This window comes from Scatophagus argus, chromosome 20 (genome assembly GCF_020382885.2).
Source record: "Scatophagus argus isolate fScaArg1 chromosome 20, fScaArg1.pri, whole genome shotgun sequence".
Taxonomy (NCBI): domain Eukaryota; kingdom Metazoa; phylum Chordata; class Actinopteri; family Scatophagidae; genus Scatophagus; species Scatophagus argus.
Window position 1 is genome coordinate 10,509,634 of NC_058512.1, and position 16,617 is coordinate 10,526,250.

The 16,617-nt window shown below is 39.6% G+C and overlaps 1 protein-coding gene across 2 annotated transcripts; it reads right to left on the minus strand.

Moving 5' to 3' along the window:
- Positions 1-995: 995 nt before the first annotated feature.
- On the minus strand, positions 996-9,709 carry si:ch211-243g18.2 (uncharacterized protein LOC559906 homolog). 2 transcript variants are annotated; one of them, XM_046375906.1, is made up of 10 exons: positions 9,618-9,709; positions 7,898-8,170; positions 7,613-7,738; positions 6,965-7,047; positions 6,428-6,584; positions 5,155-5,322; positions 4,722-4,847; positions 3,521-3,738; positions 2,701-2,729; positions 996-1,559 (listed from the first exon to the last, which is right to left on the minus strand). In XM_046375906.1, the coding sequence occupies exons 2-10, from the start codon at positions 8,159-8,161 to the stop codon at positions 1,444-1,446; spliced, it is 1,287 nt and encodes a 428-aa protein (XP_046231862.1). In that variant the 5' UTR covers positions 8,162-8,170; positions 9,618-9,709; the 3' UTR covers positions 996-1,443. The 2 variants fall into 2 exon arrangements, with proteins under 2 accessions (XP_046231862.1, XP_046231860.1); XM_046375904.1 differs by lacking the exon at positions 996-1,559 and adding an exon at positions 1,627-1,740 and having other exon boundaries at positions 9,618-9,686.
- Positions 9,710-16,617: the final 6,908 nt, after the last annotated feature.

Here is a 16,617-nt window from a genome sequence, read left to right on the forward strand (position 1 = left end):
TCTGACCACAGTATTTTTTTTCCAAAATGCTTCTGGCTTGTCCAGAGGTGCATTCGCATAACTCATGCGAGTTGTGATGAACACTCAGGAAAAGCTTTTTGCGCATCACTCCTTCCAATGAGCTTTTCCTGGTGCAAAGTAAGCTGGATTGTGGAATGATGAGCAACTACACCATCAGTAACCAGACCACCTCCAGTTCTCTGGACACCACCTCCAGCTCTATGGTTTGTCTGTGACCATTCTAACCAACCTTCTATTTCTGTACTACATTTCTGACAGTGGAAATAGACAGTCCAAACCTTCCAGATAATTTCTTGTACCCTTCTGCTAATTCATAATGATGAATTACCTTAGTTTACAGGTCAGTGGAGAGTTGTTTAGAGGTCCTCATGTTTCCACTCTCTAAGAAAGAACCTAAGACAAGCACAGCCAGCAGTTACTGATGTTAAATAGCTTTTTTCATGATTGACTCCACCTGTCTTTGTAATTGAAGATCTAACGAGATCTGACTCTTTTACCTGTGACCTCATATTTACAGCAATTTTATGGGTTTAAATCCTACCTGAGCCAATGTTTCACATGATTTTTCTCTTTTTTAAGGATCTAATTAATGATGTTGTTACTGTGATTTTTAGCCACACAAACACTGTGGCTCTCGGGATGCAAATGTTAGTCTGTTAGATGGAGCAACACTTCAGTCCAAACTGAAATATCTCAACAGCTATGTTAAGCTATGTTCCTCTAACTCCACAATTTGTATACTAATGCTGTTAATTCGGCATTAACCTGCCAACCCTCCCATCATCCTCAGTTGCGCTTTGTGTTAAGTGCTAAGTACAGCATCGTAGAACCAACATCATATATGTTTTGGTCTCATTAGACAGCATTTGCTTTCCTGTCAAGAAAAGTGAAGAGAATTTTCATGCAATATGTTTCAGTATGAAAGCCATGAAATATTATTTCGAGTGACAAGTGAAAAAAGAAACAAACAAATGATGGATTAAAGAAATTTTATTTAGACAGTATACAAACACAACAACAGCAAATACAATTAAATGATATTCTTGTAAAAGTGTGTCTTATTACATTTACTAAAGTAAATAAATATGTATTTAACTACACAGCATCTTGTTAGTATAACAGTACGAACACAGTTAGTCAGTTGTTCTCACACAAACACACACACACACATATCTCTATTCAAAGTTGGTATAAGCATGCAGAGCTAAGGCGGCACAGACTGCTTCTCCAGAAACAATCAGCTAATCAAAGTATTACTGATAGGTCTAGTGTGGGAAAACATTTCTCTGAAAACACAAAATATTCATTATTGAGCAAAATGTTCCCCAAAATGTCCTTTTCTTCCCTTTTTTCTCTCTCTCTCTGCAAATCTTTGTTTCACTTTCTGTCTTAATTTTCATCTTCACTTCCTCCTTCCTGTGTTTATTTCTTGGTCTCCTCAATCTGTTCCACCTCGCTGGATTCATCCACCACTTTGCCGTTGACCATCGTCTGAGTCACCACCTTCACAATCTTTCTGGTGCGAACATCAGGCTCTTCTGCGCAGAAAGAGATGAGAATAAATGAAATGGGATGAGGAGGGATGAGATGGAAGAGGAGAGATGAGGAAAGAGAATAAAAGGAGTGATTTGGTATGAGATCATACAGAGAGTAATATGAGATTAGAAAAGATGAAAATTAAATGGGATCATGTGAGATTTAGACTGGTGAGAAAATAAGCTGCAATGGAAAGAGGTGATGCCAAATGAGATGGAAGAGATGAGAAAGGTTTTATGACATAAGATAAAATGAAAAGTGAAGGAAAAGATTTAAAGTAAGACAATCATTTGAGACAAAATATTAATGTGATTAAAAGAGATGAGACGTGTTGAGGTGAGGATTTTATGAGAGGAGAGGAGGAGAGGAGAAATTATAAGAAACGGTGAGATACTGTAAAATGGGAAATGAGATTAGATCTCATATTCCTCTGTTATTTATATTGAATCATGTGTTTTGCCATATTTAAAAGTAACACTGGATATCTGTGTATAATATATCAGAATAAGTGTTTTGACAGCTTTGGATGAAGGACTTTGTGGTTTAAAATTTTCTTTAAAAAATTCCAGTCTCACACAGGGCTTCACAGTCTTTGATTCTATGTTATCCTAAGTCTTCCAGTGTTGTGAGACTAAGATATACATTTTCATCACACCTTGCAGTTTGGCAAGCAGTGTAGTGTGACTCAGTCAGATTAGGAAACAGCTACCACATTGGCAAGTGTTTTCAGAGCCCCATTTGTTGCCATAGGAGCTGAGCTGTAGGCGGTGTTTGCATTGTTTTGAGGTTCATAAAACAATCATTAGTCCTGAGCCTCTTGGGTGTGTGTGTGAAAGAATAGGCTGTATGTCTGTCTGTCAGTCTCATAACAAAGCTGTCTCAAACTGACATCTGAATCCAAGTAAGGTCTGGCTATTATGATATAATGAACAGTTTGCTCAGCTTATCTCCTTCATCATTCCAGTGCTGGCCAGTCTTTGCCTCTCTGAAGTGTCCTTCAGGTTGTGATAACATGCATTCAAGATGAATAAGTGACCAGTGCTACAGTCTTTGCTAATGTGCTTTTATATAATACTGTAACTGACATTCAAGTAGTGACTTTGCTTTCTTTCATTAGTCAAAAATCAAAAGCCAAGCACTCACTTTTTGGTGGTGGAGGGACTTCCTTGACTCTGAGGAGCAGAAAGGAAACATGTTACAATCAGCTTTGAATTGTGATTTGTTGATTAGTTTCACCCTGTTAGCCTTCCCTCCTCAGCGTATTTCGTCTGTGTGTGCTCCCAGTTTGCTTAAACACTTTGTGTGTTTTATGTCCCGGTCTCTTCCCCAGCGTTGTTCTCTTCTGAATTTTTGAATCACCAATTTGTTCCTTGCCTGCTGTTAGATTTTGGATTTCCGGACTTCTCCTTTAGATATTGTTTGCCAATTTGGACGGGTTCAGACTGGTTCAGACCACTGCCTGCCTCCACCTTGTGCAACCCCTTTGTATTTTGATTATTAAATAATTGAACTGCATAGCTCTGCCTTCAGTTTCTACATCTGGGTCCTCCACTTCCTCATGTCCAGGTTGTGTAACACATTTTTTTAAAAACAAATCTTGTGGCTGCATATGCTGATATCTTGCCAATAAAGCAGTCTGGTCTCCATATGAGGCCAGTTTGTTATCATACAGTTCTGGAAATTCATAAATGCAAGTAATTTGTTTCTTGGCCAGCTCTCAGTTCAAGCAACTGGTTGCAGTGAAGCTCAGGTCAAAGTTGAACAGTTTTGATTGTTGTGTTTATGACCCCATCAAACTTTTCAGTGTGGTTGTAGCATTCCCAGTTCTCAGCAACTGAATTAATGAGTACAAATTACCAACATGAACTATGGCCAAATGAAAATAAGACTATGGATGTTTTCTTTCAACCTTTGCAGTAAACCCTTTTTTATCCTGCCACCCCTCATGAGAGTGAAAACTTACGTTTCCTCTCCCTCCAGCAGACGCCGGTAGGTGGCGATCTCCATTTCCAGGTTCTGCTTAATGCGGAGGAGCTGCTCATAGTCGGTCTTGGTGCGCTGCATGTCCAGCCTGAGCTGGGAGAGGTCGTCCTCAAGCTGGCTCAGGGTGGCCTGCAGTCGCTCCATCTCACCAGAGTATTTCTGACCCGTCTCACCCAGGTTACCTTCCAGTGCTGCTATCTGAGAAGAGAAAGGGGAATCATAAGAGACTACCTTATCTACATACCTGGGACTAATATTACCATTGTGTGTTTTTGATGTTGCCCATAATCATATCAGTTTCTGTTAAAGAACCGTTGACCTGAGACACTTGAATACTCGTCGTCCAATTCGAGAAACTTCCCAAAACTATTCAGTCTGTGAAACATTTACCCTGTGTACAGTAATGTGATGCTTCAGGGTGGCATCAAAACCTCCTCACATTTCCTCAGAAGATGTTTTCCAGTAGAAATCAAACCAAAATATCTCCTGATGCTGAAATTACTTCCCAAATCATTATCAACAATTACCTGTGGGCTGACAAGACTTTGGCATCCAAAACAAATATTCTCTGCTCAGACAGGATTACCCGTCTAACCACCGAAACTCACCCCCATACGCTTTAGCAACTGAATCCAGTTTGTCCTTGCACAACATACCAGTGTGGGAGAACATGTTTATTGTCAACACAAGATTAGAAAGAGTGAGAGAGAAAAAATTTATTTTTTGCCAACTCTTTCCCAGATCTGTAATATAGTATCATGGTCTAACTGAGACCGTCTCTGAACATCTGTGCAGATTTTCTTTCTTTCTTTCTTCTAAACCATGTACCATAACTCATCCCAGTTTTAAGAAAAACTAATACTCATAACCATATTTCAGTGACATAGTTGTGGTTACTTGCACAGTTTTATGTGCATTAGATATTGTTTGCACAACTAATGCAGAAACATGACTTGCGCTGTTATGTTTAAATCAAACCGCAACAATAAGCAGTAGTGAGGTAAGTCCTGGTACCACAAGCATATTGTTCAGTTTTCCATACACACCATCAATCTCATCAACTGTATGAAAACTCACACATTTACTTTGTATGTGGACATCAACATCCCTTCCCTTCTCCTATATCAGTTGGTGTGTTCATGTGATAACTTTCTCTTCACTCCTCAGGTGTAGCAGCTCACCTGCTTGTGCAGACTCTCCAGCTCCACCTCCAGGGTCTGCAAGAAGCGCTGCCTCTCGACCAGCTCACTCTGAGCTCCTCTCAGAGCCTCGTTGCTTTCCTTCACTTCGCTCTGCACTGTGTCCAGCTGGAGGCCAGGACATAATCAAGTCAGGTGGAAAGGACACCCACATGAAATACATATACTGCGCTATGAGATGAATGTAAGGGCTGTGTGTTTTCCCTCACTTGCTCTGCTATTATCCGGCTGAATACAATATGTATTTTTAACTTTGTCTGGGCCATTTAATAAAACTGATACAGTAGTATCACATTGTCTGGTGTAGCCGACAAAATATTTTCATATAGAGAATTAATGATTTGTTGATCAACTGATCAGTTGAATATTGGCTGTGATAATGAAAATAATAATTAGTTGCAGTTCCTCCCCCCACCTTCTTGCGGTACCACAGCTCTGCTTGGTCCTTGTTCTTCTTGACAATCCCCTCATACTGGGAACGTAGGCCAGACAGAATGGTGCCCAGTTCTGGTCCGCTGGGACCAGAGTCCACCTCCACATTCACTTCATCTCTGGCAATACGAGACTTCATCTGCTCCAGTTCCTGCAGAGGGTAGAAGTACTTAAATACTACTGGCTGTGCTGTTTTTGTCTCCAGATAAAGTCGACATAAAACATTGCACCATTTGTGTGAATATACTTGTGTGTGCGTGCAACATGTGGGTGGTGGAGAGGATGTGAGGGCATCTTCATAATTTAGATGCTCTCCATCAATAGTTGATGGGGCAAAGCTCAGCTTACACCAGGCTTTCCTATTCATGCACACACACACACACACACACCATACACCATGCTCTTGCTCTCTATTCATGCATGCTCGTTGGATCTCATTCTCTCTCGTTTCTCTGTGACATCGTGTTATGTCACAGACAGTTTAGATTTAATGTGATTTCATATGGTTTTGAACAGATAAGTTCAGTTATATACTTTTTCTAAGCACTATCCCTGCTTCAGAAATGGAAGCATGAGAGAAAGCAATGTGATGTAGTTGCCAACCTAACCATCAGTGATGCAATGTTTCTGTTTTAGTGGGGGCAAAAGCATATATTTTCAACATAAAGGCCTGATTTCAGATTTCAAAGATGAGAGCAGACAAAGAGTTCAGTGACAAAGACAAAACCAACGTCGCACTACTTTCTTTAAGACAGTATGTGCAGTATGTCATGATTTAACTGTGACATTACACAGAGCTGTATTCACATGGTGTAAGTAGGAGTTTATCTTAGTTTCTCATCCCCCCCGAGGAGAAAGTAGCCTCAGATCAGCTGATTGGACCGAAAGAGCAGGTTTGGGAAACCGGATCTACCTGCTCCTTTTGTCTCTTGTAACCAGAGGACCACCTCTATCTCCCTTGCTCCCTCCAACACATTTTTTTTTCTGTTGGCCTCAAAAAAAAAAAAAGAAAAAAAAAGACCTAGAGTTCTCCAAAACGGGTCAGTCCCATATCAAACAACTTGTTGTTTGTGAGGGTAGGTTGGAGAATGAGACAGGGGGCCAAAATGAAAAGGAGACGAAACAAATGTCAAGTAACGGAGAAGGCAAAGTAAACTTGATAAAACAGTGTTAAAAGAACTGCATACCACCTGAGTATGGGTGTAGAAGAAAAAAGAAGTGATTATAAAAACAAGTGCAAATACAAACAGACTTACTTCCTCATGGTTTTTCTTAAGGAAGTAAAGTTCCTCTTTCAGGCTGTCCAGATCTCCCCTGAGGGAGGCGATGATCTGCTCATGGTCGGTCTTGGCCTTTTTCAGAGCCACACAGTCTCGCTCCACAGACTGACACATCACCAGCTCAGTCTCCCACCTAATAAAATTTGGAAAAACGAATAGCTGCTGTTTATTTACTTTATTTTTAATTACACTAAAAATAGATATGTCTGCAGATTGAAAGTGTACATGCGTAAAGGAAGAAAACAATTTGTATTGATGTATTTGTGACAGTTCTTTCCATAATAAACAAAAAAATGACAAGCATATAACGCTTGGTGCCATGCTGCACTGCTATTTAAAAACGTGCCCACTCCTGCATGAAGATGACATTAGTAAAACCTTAATCAAAGACATGGATTAAACTCTAACAGTTAGCCTGTTGGAGTTTAACTCAGATCAAAAAAGAAAGACAAATACTAGTTTTAGTTTTCCATCTACACACTGCCATTAACAAACTTATCATTAATCACTCACTTGATTCTGAAGTCATCAGCAGCCAGTTTAGCATTATCGATCTCTAACATGAGACGAGCGTTCTCCAAGGTCTTCTTCCTCACCTGATAAATATTAACATGGGGTCACAAAGTTAGAAGAGACATTAACATCCAGCATTAAGGTCAGTCTTCAGAGTGAAATCCACAGCATTCTTCTCATACTTTCTTCTACATTTGATGCTTTATGTATGTACACAAGGCATTTATATTTAGCATTTGGTATTTTATAGTCAAATCTTTAATGGTTCCAAAAGACACATGAAAATTCAAGCCCTTGTCCAATGAAGTAAAACATTCCAGTACATTAAACTGTAACTTTTTTTCTGTTTAGTTAAAATAGACAAAATAATCATTAACTTCACTCAGGCTTTGTGTAGTACAAGTTAACTCAAAGCACAAATGTGAGTCAAATTCTTCCTCTGATGAACCTACCAGTGCAGTGTCTGTTAAAAGATGTGACATGTCCACATTTGCATTAATGTTTTGTCTATGTAAAATAACCAAAGTCCCCATAACCTTCAGCTTGGTTGATTGATACATACAGCTACAAACCTCCAAACTTGCAGTCTGACTTTTTAAGTAGACCTGTCATCATTTGTGTTTGGTGTGTCTGTCCAGCCTTGCCTACCTCTTGCTCAACAGCATGAGCTTGGGCCATCATGGAGTCAAGGTCATGACCTTTGGGAATGCGGTCGAGCATCAGCTGCTTGATCTTCATCTCCAGGTCTGCGTTGGAGCGCTCCAGTGAACGCACCTGGAGGAAGAATAAAAAGGTTCAATGATGAAAGTGTTTCAGCTTGCTACTAATAAGTATAATTTCCTTGTCTGCATGGCCCCTTATAGAGACACACTTATCACCCATTTGGCTGCTGACCAACAGCTTAACAGTGCAGTACTGTTTTATTTATCAGACCTTGTCCAGGTAGTTGGCCAGGCGGTTGTTGAGATTCTGCATGGCTTCTTTGTCGTTGGTGCTGTTTCCGTGCACCCCGTTAAGTTGGAGGCTCATTGGCCCGTTGAGATCCTGGCTTATAGAGACTGAACGGCTGAGCGGGCTGGCGGCGGCGAAAGAGACCGAAGCACGGGAGCGAGCACGGCCCGTCTCCATCAGAGAACGACTGGAGAAGGATGGCTGACGGCTCATGGAGTAACTCTTCACCGACATGCTGGAGGCCATGATGGGTGGCTGAAAGGACAGTGGACACAAACAGAGAAACTAGAAATTACACAATGTCTGTGTTGGTGAACTTGTTAAGATAAAATGGAGGAAAGACGTGAAGAGAGAAACAGAACAATCACAGATGCCACATCTATCATAGCTTCTAGAGGTTCATTTCCCTGAAGAGAGAGTAGATGGATGTTCAAATTACAGATCACAGTCATAAGGAAAATACATAACTTTAAATGGCAGACTGTTTGACCTATTGCAGTCATTTAAAGCTAGTGCTACCTGAGATCTGGCTGTGGAAAAGCTCTTTTGCAGCACTTAAGTAAATGTGTTTTACACTAGCATTTGTCGAGACTTAAATACAAGTAGGGTCTTATATTCAAGACCACTGGACACCTACTGAAAATGATGAAAGGAGTCTTTCAATGAGTGTACCTATGGCTGGTTAGTGGCTTTTCAAACTGTTTGCATCGAAGAGATGACTGACTCTATGGTCAGAGCCTCTCCAGTCTGTCCATCTCTGCTCCATTCAAATACAGCTTCAACTCAAGTCAGTTGTAAAATCAAAATGTAAATGAGTACAGCAAAGCCCGAGGTCGAAGGAGAGCCTCTCACTGGGACTGAGGACTCTCTCATACAGTCTATTACTATGATAATAAGATTCATTTTATATTCAAGGAAGAAACTGGAGAGATGAAAAGTGGCTCCAAAAAATAGGAGCTTTCCTAAAGGTTACTACAGAAACTACAGAAAATGTGGTTCGATGTTATTAAATAAATTTATGCTTCTGTCTATATGCAATTCACATGCAAATCTTCCCCCATACTGAGTAAACTGCATTTGAAATGAAGTTTAACAGGTGTTCACATTACTCACTGAACTTCAAACAAAGATTAGTTGGTGTATGGATGTCAAACATTAGAGGACAGTGTATCTTTGTCCGTGTGTGTGTGCGTGCGTGCGTGTGTGTGTGTGCGTTTCAGAAGATTAGCAGCCAAGGGAACCTCTCTGTCCTTCTGTCACTTGATCCTTGCAACACCGTTCCCACAACACTACAAAGGACCCAGCAGGAAACAGACGGTCCTTGTTCAGATGAAAGATAGAACTTGGGAAAATGATTGGGAAAATATTCAGACTGAATTCCAGTGACATAAGGAGGCACTTTGTTCAGCAGGGAAAAAGACTCTCATTTAAATTTCTTTTACTAATCATCTTGCCATCAGCTGACAATTTTGTGATGACATCTTTGAATGAAAATGACTAAAAAAATAAGATTGATTTGTTTGAGAAAAGTGGTAAGAGTGTTTTCTTCCAATTATAATTGTAATTTAGCATTGCTTCATTTTGTCATAATGTCAACTATTAAATTTAATAAGATAACATAGTAGAATTGTTAATCAATTAAATTACTAAAATAAATAAATAAATAATAATAATTTCTTTTTAAAAAAAAACAACATCTTACCAGGGTTATCTTCAGATAGTGGGAGTGCAGTGGGATCCACAGGGATACAGCAGGCTCTGTGCTGCTGATGCTACAGGTGTGCTTATATGCAGGTGTGCAAGAAGTGGGAGGAGCTTACTGTGGACATAAGGGGTGTTTACTCCACCTGAAGGTTTTGAGAAAGGTAGATATGGCAGAAAAATAATTGCATTTCCTGTTGAATGACTCAGGAGAGTGACTGTAACTTTTACGCACTCTTTCTCATGGAATTTTATAACCTTGGATATCTCAGATGTTTGACATATGTGTGTTTTGGGTAAACAGTTCTAATGTTAGTTTAACAACTTAGATGCTGGAATAATGAATGAAGAAGTTTAATAAATTCTGTATGGAGCTTGGACTGAGTGCTGACTTCTACCTGAAGCCCCTTTGTTTCTCTTGCTGAAAGATATTGATCTGTAACTACCACAGTCAAAGAGACCTCCTTCACATTGCATGGTTTTCAATTGTTGATCTGAAAATATAGCTGTGTTTTCAACAGATATTTTGCAGGTGATGCTGACCGCACAAGGCTCCCACCTAAGAGCATCACTTATCACAGTGAAGCAGTCATTCTCATGTGTCTGTGCTAATTAATATCTCATTATCATTGCCATCCCTTTGATGTTGGGTGGGTGGAGCCCTGCCTGCGATTCTCTAGAGTCCTCCTGTCCTGCACTCAGTCATCTTGCTGTAACCTGACCCTGCTTCTACCTGCAGTAGATAAAATATTCAACAAGCCCCTCAGAAAAGAAAGAAAACCTGCTTTGAAATAAACACGGTGTGGGCTGTAAAGGCTCAACTCAAACAGGGAGCTCAGGAGGGCCAGAATATCAGTACCTGCTGTACTTTACTCGGAGCAGACTCAAATCCTATTAAAGCACAATGTGCGGTATTTTGGCGAACAGTTGGTCAGTTGGAGCATTTCCCTTATTTTCCTGCTCGTCATTTATTTACTCTATACACACTCCCAAAAATGTGTGTGTTTGCACGCGTGTGTATGTGTCTAACTAACAAACGTTGCTGTGGTCAATATTTACCTCTATTTATCGAGTACACATGCACACACTCTCATACTTACTCAGCCCATATACATAGAACTGATATGAGTGTACTTCCTCTAATTTGCCCTCTAAGTATAACTCATGTGGATTTTGTCCATGCAAAGGCTTGCAGAAACATAGAGGGACGTGTGATATCAAAAATGTGTGGGTGGAGCGCACACATTATCATATTCAAATTCAAGTGAGATGAAAATATTTCTTTGTGTCTGTCAGCATTGCAAATTTCTCTATTTTGCATTTAATTCCTGCGAGTTGTGGTTGAGCACAAAGTGAACAGCTACAGTATTAATGTATTAGTTTATAGACTTACATCATAATAATTATAAAAAAAAGTATTAAGAAATATTGGTGCATTTGAACTGGTGCTGTGACTTAAACAGTAAATCTATTGCATCTTAGAAATAATAACTCATTTGTGGGGCCATAGCACTTCTCCAAACCAATATTACAAACAATAAAAACAAACAGAGGAATAAAATCAACAATATGCATCATATTCAGCATAAGATCCATAACATATAAAACTTGTCTCTAGGCTAATTAGTTAAATGAAACAAACAAAGAAAAACACAGCAACATTTGTTATTATTGCAAACTAATTCAATCTTCCTTGGCTGAAAATGTTGCCAGAGCCCCAGTGCACATTCCCATCAGGCCACACATCATTCACTAGTCAGAGCTCTCCTGTGTTACAGCTGTAATCTATCTCCACTATGTGGTGAAGGCTGGTACATACAAGAGAGGAGCACAACAAAGCAGATACCAAAAGAGGGCAGCAACAAGCTGTACTAGTAAAGTGTCTGCTGCAGTCTTGTTGCACTGACCAGACGGTCTCAATGTATTTTTCCATGTTTTTTTTAATGTGCTTAGCAAATTAAAATGTCATTTCAAATGGGTTTGTCTGAGAGAAAGAACTGGACTAAAGGAATATATTCTTTTTGCCCTGTAACATATGATATTGTCTTTTAATCTCTTCCTTAATTACCTTTAAGTCTGGAAAGTCATCTTTCTGATAGTATCATATATACTGTGGATTTTAAATCTGCTTCTTTCAGCACTTCACTGAAGCTAAATTGTGTTTACACAGAGCGAAATATTCAAACTTAAGACTCAGTGTTTCTGAATGGCTGTACCAAGATGTCTCATGCATCATTTTGCACACATGCACCCCAAATCCGCAGTTCAATTCCAGACATGTTTGGTATCTTTGGAAAGTTTGGGATCTCCATCAGACCAGAAAGTTCTGTACAGGCTGCTGCCTATTGAGGGATTACAAAAAAAGAGACACATAAACTCAGCATCAAACGAGGCGTGGTAGTTCTCTGTACCAAAAATAAAACTGAATATGAGATGCACATCCCTGCATGAGACCAATCATGATCAAACTGAACCTTAATCAACCTTTCCTCTTACTTTCACTTTCTCGCCCTCTCGACTTCAGTCAGTGTGGATCCAAGTTTGGCTGTTAAAAAAATAAACAGGTGATTAGGCTGGCAGGATGTCAGGATACTACTCATGACCCCACTTGACCCCTTATGACCCCTGTCACATGTGATCATGTGACCACACCGGCACACTGCTAACCTTGGGGTACTGATGACATTCAGGTCAGGTCATCACTTAAACCACACAGACAGAACATTTTGTTGTTGATTCAGATGATGAAAAATGAGTGTGAATATGAATTGTGATTTTCACATTTTTAAACAGTTTGGAGGGGAAAACTGTTATGTAAGCTGATGACACAATCTTCCTGTGGAACCTGTAGTTAAAAAAGTGTTTGGAACAGGTAAAGTTATGAAAAAGGACGTCTTGGAGAAACTTCAAATGACTTTAAGCTTCAATTAACATCAAGCTGTGCGACATCCAGCTGTGCTGCTCTGGCCACGAACATAACTGACACCCCTCAGTCTGCAGTCCCTGAAGTGACCGCTTCCTGTTGCTGGCAGGAGTCACTTGTGTTCATGTTGGCTATCTGACAGACAGACAAACAAACACAGCCATGCAGGAAGGCTGACAAACAGACAGACAGACTGAGCCAAGGATGAGAAAGCAGACACCACAACTTTTCATCATGTTTGTTGTCTTCGCGAACAGCATTGCATCATCACAAATGTTTTGGAAGAAATCAGGTGAAAACTGCTCCTTTCAGCTTGCAGTGTAAAGCCCTGTAAAAATGGAGCTGTATTTTATATATATATATATATATATATAGCAGAAATGTTGCTCTCCTGTGAATGATGCACCTCCAAACTGTCAGCTCTTCATAAGCTAAGGAAAACATGTGTGCCAGTGGATCTCTGTAGTAGGTACTGTAGAAAGTGTGCTGCAGCTGCTTTCTTGTAGCCAAGGGTGTTCACTTTGTTGTCTCTATTTTTATTTTTTTTTTGAGACACATGGTTTTGGACCGTGATGATGGATAACCATTTTGACATCACTGGCTGTGTTGATGAAGCAGAACATTCTCTTATGGTAGAAATAAAACGTGTTAAGTCTAAATTATCCACATACTGAAGATGTTTCTGTCCCCAGTTACTTTCTTCTTAGAAGCTTCAGCCAGTTTCATCCACGCCTTTTCTGAAGCCTTGACTCTTACAGAAAGGTTCACTTAATCACACCAGAATGACAGTTTGTCACATGTGGAACAGAACAGGTGTAAATAATAAACTTAATGATGGCTGAATTCCATTTAGCTGCTTCAGTTTGAGAGTTCTGATATTGTTCATGCCACCACACTGCCATGACTTACTGGGGTATGTGAATATGACAGCGTCATCGTTGAAATTCTTAGTGACACCCCTACATTGACAAGTCACAGTGTACTTGCATACCTTTTTGGATTTATGAATCATTGGTGTACTTTTCTGTATTTATTAATAACTGACATCTGTCTGTAAGCTTCAGAGTCATTAAAGCTTCATTTGCAGTGGTACATATGCAGTCATTTACATTTAATCAAGAAAATCTGAATCTCACCATGGAAGCATGATATATCATGAATCTTGTCAACTAATAGCCCACAGTGGTGCTGTCATAAGAGTCTTTCAGTTTGGTTAGAGCCTTTAAATGATGAATGCTGGATAAGAGAGGGAGTGAAGTGTGATCAACTCTGGAGATCTGTCTGACTTGCAAGGCTGATTGAATTATGCATAAAGCAATCTCTTGTATATATTATGGAGAAAGTCCTACAGTAAATACAAGTTGTGCATGCCAAGCAAGTCATGCTCTCAACTGCAGGCTGTTTTTCTTTTCAATATTTCTACTGTTTTTCTACCGACTCTGCTTCGTTTCTCACAGTTTCCCATCAAAAGTTTAAATCTGAGGTAACGAATGGAAGTAGATTAGTTATTCCACCATTTTTATGGAACTAAAAGCGCTGCTCCACTCCAGACCCTGATTGGTGCAATTTGGGCCCCGAGTCACTGTTTGATGGGCGGACTTCAGTGCACCAGCCACTCTGTGATAAGAAGATAAGAATCTGCAGCAGAGTAATTACACAACAGATAACAACATATGCGAGCAACTCTGGAGGTCAGCACCTGCACTCGTTCATTCTTTTCTTTTGCCTTAACTATTAGGTGGCTGTTGGGTTTTTTTTTGTTGTTTTTTTTTTTTTTTTACCCTCTTCCATTCGAGTTCCTCGAATCAAACCCCCACCCGCCTGAGTGCAGGTTGCTTTTGTGTGACGGAAACACGTCAGACTGTTCAGGCTGTGTGTGGAGATCTTTATCAGACGGGTTGGTAATATTTAAGATATGGATCTATATGCATAGCTGGTGAGTGTATGAGAAGTTGAAAGGGAGAGGTCTGCGCGTATGTGCATGCGTGTTTGTGTGTGTGTGTGCTTGCTAAAAAGAACTCACTTTTATCCTGCTCACGGGGAAGTAGCAGCGGCAGAGGGAGGGCAGCACTCCTGGGAACTGTGACTACAGTCTTGTCGACAGCTGAGCACCTTTGACAACATGTGGGTTTGGCGTCTTGCTCAGTCGCACCGTGACAGTAGTTGTAGAGGACGGTTTCTCACAAACTTCCCACTGTGAGGGTTTAACCTACAGAGGCTCCAGTGTCAAGTTTACCTACTTAATCCAGCAACTTGGACCACCAGGAGATGTAAAAAAAAATTGAAATTTGTGTGGAAATTTGCACCATAAATTAGCATATCAGCTAACACAGGTCTGCATTATTAAGTAATTTTGTGTCCCTTTTTTGGATCATGTTTCAAAATTTAAATTCAAAGGCCCTAAAAACCTCTTTTCTCAAACATGAACATAAAACATTCCATTTTGAAAGGAAAATGAAACGATGTTTGTGGGCAGGAGTCAAAAAATGGCAATGTCACATATGTACCATTAAAGACTGAGCAATATTTGAATCAAAATCTGATGACAGTGGTGGAGTTGTTTGTCATTGTTGCCAACACTCTCAGTCAAATCTGACAAATCCATACTCATAAAGTCCTGAAGTCCTGAGTTTTGTAACATTAAACCTTTTCCAAGCTTTAAATCTAAATGTTTGTCATATGTGTCTCCAGGTTGCTGGTCATATAACGAAGCTGCCATATGTAGCCTGTAGTGCACTCTGTAGCTCAGGTCACAGCTGCTCACTGTGTGTTTTGGTATGAAACATATGAAAAAGCAAACAGCAAAATAAGTGGGTTTTTCAGTGTAAAGAATAAACATCCCATATGTACGGTGGACATTTGTGTGCTTTAGGATCAAGACCAAGTAAATGCAGAAATGAGGCTGGGACAGGAAATTTGACTCTCCAGAAAGGAGGGTTTTTGTCATTTCAAATCTTTTACTTTTTGTAATTTATTTTAATTTTTTTTTGTGACAAACATGAAAATGATGGGGGTGAGTCTCTAAACCAGACAAGACACACAAAACAATAATGACACACTCTGTGATCCATTGCTAATGTGATCATTGGATGTTTGTTTTGAGGGAGAGAGCTCAAAATCTGATGTTGCTCAGCTTTCCTTCATTTGGTCCCATTAACCGCTGGCAGCACTCTTGTTTTTCCGTTGTTGTTGAAAGAAGCCCTTTCATATTCATATTCCATGATCTGAAGCCTGCACTCTGTGTGTGTGTGTGTGTGTGTGTGTGTGTGTGTGTGTGTGTGTGTGTTTTCAGGAATGAATCCATAAAAAAATGTGCGCTCCAAAATATGACTTAAATGCACAAAACATTAACTGAAAAAAGCAAAATTTCAGTTTGTCGGTGCTGAGGGTTAAATACTGACCAGGCAGGTGCTTATTAGTAGCATGAAAACAGGAGAAATGCTTGTCATTTTAACTCGGTCCCTAATGAACAGCTATTAGTATAATGACATAATTCTGACTTACAAAAACTGGTGATTCATGCGGAAACTAAATGAAACCGAACTGATTTTTAATGATTTAAACTTGTGCTCCTGATATTGACCACAGTAAATCAGAAAAAAAGTGGATGATAAATACAACTCATCTTTTAAGGTAAAAATAATGACAAAAACTTAAATTCTGTAATTTCCCAGTCTGGGATCAATAAATTATATCTATCCATCTATCTTAAAGCTGTAGTATGTCAGTGTTGGTGGTGGGTGGGAGGGGGGCAGTGAAATTTCAGTGCAATTACTTAGGTAAAAGTAAAAGGAGAAATTAATATTTGAATCAAGACTATTTTGCAATGAATGACATGTTTTGTCAGTTTTTCTTGAATATGACATATTAGCAATTAGCCAATACCTGAAGCTGATTAACAGAAATACTCTGCATAGTGAAAGGGTTTGTCTTACAACATGTTACTGTGTCAATTTTGACAACAGAAAAAGAAAGAGTATTTTTTTATAGCACTGACTGAGCGACATGATACATTTCAAAGCTTCTTGCTTGAAGTAAGTTGTTGATCAATATGCCCAGCGGGTGTGATGAATATGCG